Here is an 8630-nt window from a genome sequence, read left to right as displayed (position 1 = left end):
GCTCCTCAGGAGGAACCATGTTTCATCAAAGCTAAAGAACTTTGGTTAAATCCAGTTTAACTCCAACATAACATCAACATCCAGGGTTCTCCTTGCTGCTGCTCCTCATGTTCTCCTCTGAATGTTCTTATGTTCTATAGTTTGATATGAGCTGCACGTTCACCTCCATCTGTGTGGACCTGCAGCAGAGCTCCTGGTGGGCGTTGTTTCCTCCTGTGGAACTTTCTGGTGGTGCTAAGGAGGATCAGAGTCCTGCTGGGGGATTTTCTCAGCAGGTGGGAAATTCCTGCAGCAGAGTTCTGAGTGGGCCTGCAGGATAAAGGCAGGTTCTGATCGGTTCAGAGGTCGTTAAACGCTGCTTTGCACTGTCATCATCATCATCATCAAGAGGAGAAGGAGGAGGGATCAGTGGAACGTTTAAAAAGGTTCTGGATGTTTTTAACCTCAGGAATGTTCACAATGTTTAATTAATGTGAGAGTTTATGAGGAAAGTGGATGTGAGGTCAGAGGAGCTGCTGATGTTCCACAGTTCAACCAGTACGCTTCATCTAGTCTGGTTCTGATCCAATCTGGACTCAGTGTGGCTCTGAGTTTGATTCTGATCCATCTGTTTCTTTCAGGGAGCTTCAGCCCAGTGATGAAGATGACGCTCCAGATATAGACTTCCTCTTCCTCACCTGCTCCTCATCATCAGGACATCACAGCCGTCCGACACCATGGACCCCTTCACCATCTGAGCTCCGTCCTCAGTCTGCGTCTCCCTCTGCGTCTCTGACCAGAACCCCAGAACCCGGAGGAAGAGGGAGGGGCCTGCAGCAGTGAGGCGGGGGGTGGGGAGGGGTGGGAGGGAGGGAGGTAAGGGGAAGGAGGAGCCAGGATGCCTGGGCCCAGGACGGTGAGAGTCATAGGGGCAGAGGCTCTGGTGGTTCTGCTGGAGGGCGGGTTGGACCGGGTGGTTCTGATCGACAGCCGGCCCTTCGTGGACTACAACACCTCCCACATCCTGGAGGCGGTGAACGTGAACTGCTCCAAGCTGATGAAGAGGAGGCTGCAGCAGGACAAGGTGCAGATCGCTGAGCTGCTGCAGCACTCGGCCAAGAAGAAGGTGAGATGGCAGGGGGGAGGGGGAGGGGGACTATCAATTTCCTCAGTTTGTAAAAAAATAGTTTACAAAATGTACATTTTTCTTTTCTTGCACATCAAAATCTTAAAAGTGTGGCAGGCATTTATATTCTCCCCCCCTCTTAATTTAATCCCCCTAAATAAAATCCGACCCATCAAATGTTTTAACATCTGTGTGGAATCTAGTCTGAGCTGAACTTCAGCTGTTCTTTAGAGAAAAACCAGCATCGCGAAAACCAAAGAACCCAGCAGACGGGTCAGTTCTGGTTCGGTTTGAAGCCCGGTTAAGTTCTAGAACAATCTCCATCTTTGAACATGTCCTAGAGTTCTCATCCATCCTCTGAGCATGGAGAGAGGTTGGAGCAGCTGTATACCCAGACAGACAGGAGAGCGTTGATCTCATTGGAGACACGGCACACCTCAGACCTGCGACTGAGGTGGAGGTTCACCTTCCAGCAGGAGAACCGCCCTGAACATCCAGCCAGAGAGGCGGCGGTTGACACCTGCATCTACTCTGATATGAACCAAAGTCCAGACTGAAATTAGGCTTGATTTAGGCTTGACTTGATTTAGCTGTTCCAGAAGAACATCAGTAAAAGTTTTCAGTCTGTAGTTATGTTAGACAATGTCTTAAAGGTTTCCATAGCAACGGGACAAAATGTGAAAGAACTCAAAGGGTGTAAAAACTCCTGCACTGAACAGACGGCCCGCATAGTGTGTGGGGGTGGGTGGGTTCAGGGGTTCTGATGTTTAGTTTCCTCTGAGGGACATGAGTGGGACAGGAAGTGACACGGACGCCCCTCATGTTTGATGTTTCTGTCTCAGTTGGAGCTGCAGGCCGATCAGGACGTCGTCGTCTACGACCAGAACTCTTCGGACCCAGCTGCTCTCACTGCCGACTCCTTCCTCAGTGTTCTGCTGGTGAAGCTGGAGAGGAGCTTTCCCTCCGTGCACCTCCTCAAAGGTCAGTTCCTCCTCTCCTCCGATCTGACCATAGAACCCTCCTATTCCAGAACCAGCCTTGTCTGATGCCGTGTGCTCGCTGCTGATTGGTCCAAACAGAACAGTATTTTTGGACAGGAGGCTTCTGATGGGAACAAAGCTGAGGGAAGTTGAAGTTCTAGGAGTTTCCAGTTCTAAGTTCTGCTTCCTTTATGAAAACACTTAGTCCCATCAGAAGGGAAGTGGAAACCGGTTCAGATCAGGTTTGGATCAGCATGAGTTGCTGATGATGATGATGATGATGAAACTCCCTCCTCCTCGGAGGGTTGTTATGTAACGGTGATGTAATGCTGCTCCGTGACTCCACCCTCAAACTTCCAGACTTCTCTGACCGCGCTGACGTTCAGCTGTTACACAACAGGCAGACCCAGAGGGAAGTTTCCATTTCTGCTGTAAAAGATCACAGAAACCGAACCGGTCTGTGGGCCCAGTGGTTCTGTTTCTGGGTCGGTCTGTGTGGTTCCTTTGGCTCATCGCTGTGCTTCTGTTTTCAGGAGGGTTCTTGGAGTTCTCCCAGCTGTTCCCCGGGCTCTGTGAGGGGAAGTCCACTCTGGTTCCGTCCTGCATCTCTCAGCCCTGCCTCGCCGTCACCAGCGTCGGTCCGACCCGGATCCTCCCCCACCTGTACCTGGGCTGCCAGAGAGATGTCCTCAACAAGGTGACTCAGACGGACCGGTTCTGGTGTCTTTACTGCCGTGCCGCTCCGTTGGCCGTGTGTTCTGATCCGGTTCAGCTCTGTTTCAGGAGCTGATGCAGCAGAACGACATCGCCTACGTTCTGAACGCCAGCAACACCTGTCCCAAACCGGACTTCATCCCAGAATCCCACTTCCTCAGAGTTCCTGTCAACGACTCGTTCTGCGAGAAGATTCTGCCCTGGCTGGACCGGTCCGTCGAGTTCATAGGTTGGTATCCAGAAGGTTTCTGGTCCTGGTTCTGGTTCTGGTCCGGGTCCTGCTCAGACCAATATCTGCTGTGTTCTAGAGAAGGCCAAGGCCTCCAACGCTCGGGTTCTGGTTCACTGCCTGGCGGGAATCTCCCGCTCCGCCACCATCGCCATCGCCTACATCATGAAGAGGATGGACATGTCGCTGGACGAGGCCTACAGGTCAGAACCAGAACCTTTAAAGGCGCATTACAACTAAAACACTGAGAACTTGTCTTGATCTGGTTCTGATGGTACCGGTTGATGAAGCTGGAAGTTGGTTCCCAGACTTTCTGAGATCAGACCTCTGTGCTATTAAAATCTGCGGACATTGGTTCTGTGGTGCGTTACCATGGTGACCAGCGTCTTCCTCTTCTCCTCAGGTTCGTGAAGGAGAAGAGGCCTACCATCTCTCCGAACTTCAACTTCCTGGGCCAGCTGCTGGACTTTGAGAAGAACATAAAAAGCCCGGATGGTGTGACGGGCCGCCTGAAGCCGCCTGGCGCAGGGCCGCCACCCGACCCGGCGCAGGCCGAGCCGCCGTTGGAGCCCCTCACTCTGCCCTGCTTTCTGACCGACGCCCCAGAGAAGCTGGCCGAGGTTCTGGGCGGCGTGCAGCTCGGCGACGGTTCTGAGGACAGCACCAGGCTGAAGCGCTCCTTTTCTCTGGACATCAAATCTGTCGGCGAGCCGAGCGGAAGCTCCACCCATCGAGCGTTCGGAACGCACGGCGGGTCGGGGGACGACTTCTACAAAACGGCGTCCTTCAAAGAGGCGAGCGGCAAAACGCGGCAGTTCTCCCCGGTGGAGGAGGTGTCGGAGCAGTCGACTCCGGAGCAGAGCCCGGATAAGGAGGAGGCAGACGGGTCGGCGCCGCCGGCTACTAGCTCCGCCCCCAAACCTCCAGCCGCCACCCTGAGCTGTCCGCAGCACCTGCAGCGCAGCGGCAGCATGGAGGAGAAGACCACCGGCTTCCTGCTGGGCCTGTCCCACAGCCAGCAGCAGCTGGCCCCACCCGGTTCTGGCTCTGCCCTCAAGGGCTGGCACTCAGACATCCTGCTGGCGCCCGTCACAGTCTCCGCCTCCTCGCTGACGGGCGGCTGGTACCTGTCCTCTGAAACCACGCGGTTCTACTCCTCCTCCTCCATCCTTAGCAGCGCCGCCAGCAGCTTCGGCCCGTTGGGCTGCAGCCACGGGCTGGAGGCGGTGCGGCGCCGGCAGCGGGCCGGGGACCGCGGCGACTCCAGGAGGAGCTGGCACGAAGAGAGCAGCTTTGAGAAGCAGCTGAAGCGGCGCAGCTGCCAGATGGAATTCGGCGACGGGATGACGGACGGCAGGTCCAGGGAGGAGGTGAGGAGGGTGGCGAGCCAGACCGGGTTCTCCGGCAGCATGGAGGTGATCCAGGTGTCCTGAGGAGCGCCGCTGACGGGCTCTGCCCACATCCAAGCGTAACGCGGCCGGAAGAAACGGCCAACGGACGGAGGAGAGACGGACCCAGATTCCTCCCAGAACCGGGCTCAGCCAGTCATCAGAACCTTCAACGTAGCGATGAGCTTCAGTCTGTGGAGAGTCAGAGCGGTTCTGATCCAAACAGAAACTGATTCTGATAGAATCTTCACCTGCAGGAAGCCAGTTCTGGTTCTGATGCAGACGTAGATTTCTCTCTAATAGTCTTCAGCTGCTGACTTTGTTCTGACTAACTGGATCAGAACCAGAACTGGATTCACTAGAGAGAAATGTTTCAGATGATCATTAATGGAAGTTCTGACCCGGATCATGTTTCTGGACCTTAGGAGAGACGCAGGGGAAGCTGCTCTGCTCAGAACCTTCATCTGAAGCTCAGATGCTCCAATATTTGGAGCCAGGTCCGGTTCTGTTCGGTTCTTTGGACTTTCCTGATTTTCGGAAGCATCTGATTGGTTGATTGATCATTAGAATATTAAGTTGCAGGTTCTGTTCTGGTGTGTTCTGTAGTCTGGAAAGAAGAGCCAGAGTGTCTGAAAGGTTCTGATTGATCAGACTGGACCCGTCTCCAGAACCCTCAGCTGTTCACCTGTCAGGACCAGCAGGTCATGTGACCTCTGCTAACTGCTAATGTTGCACTACTTCTGGGCGGAATGACAAAGAACCTGAATCTCCAGGACTGACGCCTGTTTCTGCGGGTACGGAAAGCCAAATGTGCCATTTTTTTTCCCCCTCTTCAGAGCGGTTGTAATAAAAAACAGCACAAAACATCTGTGATCAATAAAACTTTTAAAACATTTTGATCAAGCGTTTGGACTTGGTCTGCATGGTTCTGGTTCTGCTCAGCCTTCCGGGCGCCCAGTTCTTCCGTGCTGGGAATGGTGCCGAGGTTTTCCTTCGGTCTGACCTCCTTAATCTGGGCTCTGCTGGTGGAGCGGGGCGGGTCCACTCAGGAACAGGTGGGTAGATTATAGTCTGTGTTTGTGGAGCTTTTTGGATCTTCAGGTTCTAAAGTTCTGCAGATAAAGTGATACGGTGAGTCTTTTTTTTTCACAAGAACTGAAGCTAGAGCTCGGCTTTCCGCCTAGATTTAGGTTCTGACGGTCCTCCTCTCACAGCTTGAACATCTCCAACTCTTCTGGCAAAGCTTTTTGACGTTGGACACTAACGTTGAACCTCAGCTGGGCATTATGGGTAGAAATTCCCTTAATGGTTTGTTTCCTGGAATAGAACCAGATTCTACTGCGGGACGCTATTTCTCCTTTCGCTGAATGAGTTTACAAAGTGTTCTGGGAGGCCACTTCATTCACAAGTCAGTTCCTGTCCTCACTCAGTCTGAAGGGACAATTTTAAGAGTTAGCGGGCAATTCCCCCTAGCTCCTATAAGTATTAGGACACACTAACCTTACGCATGAACACGCAAAACCGAGAGCTAGGGACCAAACCGAGAGCAAGCGAGAGAGATGGGACTGGGCCTAAGTCTACTTTAAAATAGGCTTATTGTCATTTTGTATGCAGAGTTTATTAAAAAAACATTTTGTTTTGTACAGCTTTCATGACATTTCCATTTCTTAAAGTGCAGCAGTTATCAAATCTAAACATTGAGGGAGAAACAAAACCCATTAATACGGTTATTTGATGCAGAGTCTGTGACATGATTTAGTTTTTTCAACACTCAGCTGTTAACCAGCTAAGTAGAGTTTAACTTGTCCCTCCTTAGAAACACCTCAGGAGAGTTTTTTATTTCAATGAATCAGGGGCAAGCATTGCTGTCTAGCAGCAATGCTTGGAGATGGGCACCAGCACCCCTGGTGACCCGCTTGGAATAAGCGTGATGGAAAACGGATGGAATCAGGGGCAATCAGCTCTAAATACACGTTGGGTACACAGACAAATGACACACTAAAAGAAGAAGGATGTTAAACTGTAAGAACCACAATACATAAAAACACTTAGAAATTATATAGGGGTCTGAAATTGTCCAGTGCGAGGCATGATCTAAAAAAACATTCCAGAAATCACAATCTTTCTTTGTATGATACACCTGCTATTATCAGCTAGATTTCTGACCCTCAAAGACCTGTTAGTCTGCCTTCACTAGTCCACCTCCACTCCATTTATTATCCTGAATTAGCTGCATAAAGACACCTGTAGTGTCCACCTAATACAATCAGTAAGAATCCAACTACTAACAAGGCCAAGACCAAAGAGCTGTCCATAGACACTAGAGACAAGATTGTACATCTCCACAAGACTAGAAAGAGCTATGGGGAAATTGCCAAGCAGCTTGGTGAAAACAGGTCCACTGATGGAGCAATGATTAGAAAATGGAAGAAGATAAACATGACTGTCAATCTCCCTCAGACTGAGGCTCTATTCAAGATCTCACCTGGTGGGGTCTCAATGATCCTAAGAAAGGTGAGAAATTAGCCCAGAACTACATGGGAGGAGCTGGTCAATGACCTGAAAAGAGCTGGGACCACCGTTTCCATGGTTACTGTTGGTAAGATGTCATTTTGTTTGAAATCTCACATGGTAGGAAGGTTCCCCTGCTTAAACCAGCACATTTCAAGACCCGTCTGAAGTTTGCCAACGACCATTAGGAGGATCCAGAAGAGTCATGGGAGAAAGTCATGTGGTCAGATGAGACCAAAATAGAACTTTTTGGTCAGAATTCCCAGACATGGGCAATATGGAGTCAACAAGTCATCTCCATGTCATGTATTTCTTCTAGCCAGCCAATTAACCAGGTGAGTCCAATCTGCACAGGTTAATTCACGGTGAAGATTGGACTCACCTGCTTCAGTGGCTGGGTAGAACAAATACATGACATGGAGATGACTTGTTGACTCCACATTGCCCATGTCTGATAATTCCACAAACTGTGTTTGGAGGAAGAAGAATGATGACTGCCATCCCAAGAACACCATTCCTTCTGTGAAGCATGGGGGTGGCAGCATCATGCTTTGGGGGTGTTTTTCTGCACATGGGACGGGGCGACTGCCCTGTATTAAGGAGAGGATGATCGGGGCCATGTGCTGCCAGATTATGGGGAAAAACCTCCTTCCCTCAGTTAGAGCGTTGAAGATGGGTGGAGGCTGGGTCTTCCAGCATCACAATGACCTGAAGCACAGCCAGGATAACCAAGGAGTGTTTCTGGAAGAAGTAGTAAGGTTCTGGCATGTCCTAGAAAGTCTCCGAACCTAAAGCCAATAGAGAATCTTTGGAGGGAGCTCAAACTCCATGGTTCTCAGCGACAGCGTAGAAACCTGACTGATCTAGAGATGATCTGTGTGGAGGAGTGGGCCAAAATCCCTCCTGCAGTGTGTGCAAACCTGGTGAAATGCTACAGGAAATGTTTGACCTCTGGAATTACATACAAAGGCTACTGTACCAAATATTTACGCTGATTTTCTCAGGTGTTCAAATACTTATTTGCAGCTGTATCATAAAAAAAGAAAAAAAAAATCTAACATTGTAATTTCTGGATTTATTTGAAGATTGTCTCTCAGAGTGGACGTGCACCTGACAGTTTCAGATAAGTCCTTGATTTCTGAGTTGGAGATCTTACAGAAAAGCAGGGTTTTCAAATACTTATTTCTTCCCACTGTGTTTGACGTTCAGCATGGATTTTTGGGTTCTTCGTGTAGGGGGTGCCTTTGCACTTTGGGAAATAAACTGTTCCTGAGTCTTGTCTGTTTTTTTCTTAATTTTAATTCAATTCAATTATACTTTATTAATCCCTGGAGGGAAATTAAATGTTTATGTAATGTTCCTCAGCTGCTCTCCTGATGGAGGAGGGAAAACATGGATTCCCTGTTGTCTTAAGCAGGACTGGACTCGTCACAGACGTGATCCCAATGGGATCTGGGATAAAGCCTCAGCTATTCCTGGACTCATGCAGCCAGATCCCATAGATGACACCCCATGATCCCCTGTGCTTTACTGACTGATGAATGAATCTGTGGAATATATAACCATTAAAAAACCCCTGAATCGATTAACTGTTCTGATTAGAGGGAGTTTAAACATCCTAAACAAACACAGAAAGGCCAAGTTTTCTTTGGGGTTTCTACATGCAGGGCCACAGCTTTTAGGAGTAAGAGCTTCCTACTGAG

At 49.9% G+C, this 8630-nt stretch overlaps 1 protein-coding gene across 1 annotated transcript; it reads left to right on the top strand.

The window, feature by feature from the left end:
* The first annotated feature begins 855 nt into the window (after positions 1–855).
* On the top strand, positions 856–5672 carry dusp16 (dual specificity phosphatase 16). Its single transcript, XM_015387706.1, has 6 exons — positions 856–1105; positions 1948–2086; positions 2619–2782; positions 2869–3028; positions 3108–3231; positions 3432–5672. Exons 1-6 carry the CDS (start codon positions 878–880, stop codon positions 4459–4461), a joined length of 1845 nt encoding a protein of 614 aa, XP_015243192.1. The 5' UTR covers positions 856–877; the 3' UTR covers positions 4462–5672.
* Positions 5673–8630: the final 2958 nt, after the last annotated feature.

Source organism: Cyprinodon variegatus, unplaced genomic scaffold (genome assembly GCF_000732505.1).
Source record: "Cyprinodon variegatus isolate N-32 unplaced genomic scaffold, C_variegatus-1.0 Scaffold402, whole genome shotgun sequence".
Taxonomy (NCBI): domain Eukaryota; kingdom Metazoa; phylum Chordata; class Actinopteri; order Cyprinodontiformes; family Cyprinodontidae; genus Cyprinodon; species Cyprinodon variegatus.
Note: the sequence above shows the minus strand (reverse complement) of the source record. Positions and strands in the feature narration are given on the sequence as shown.

Coding starts and splice junctions, on each gene's coding strand:
- dusp16 (XM_015387706.1), top strand. CDS start 878: ATGCCTGGGCCCAGGACGGTGAGAGTCATAGGGGCAGAGGCTCTGGTG. Junction 2,783..2,868: donor AGAGAGATGTCCTCAACAAG/GTGACTCAGACG, acceptor GCTCTGTTTCAG/GAGCTGATGCAGCAGAACGA. Junction 3,232..3,431: donor TCGCTGGACGAGGCCTACAG/GTCAGAACCAGA, acceptor TCTTCTCCTCAG/GTTCGTGAAGGAGAAGAGGC.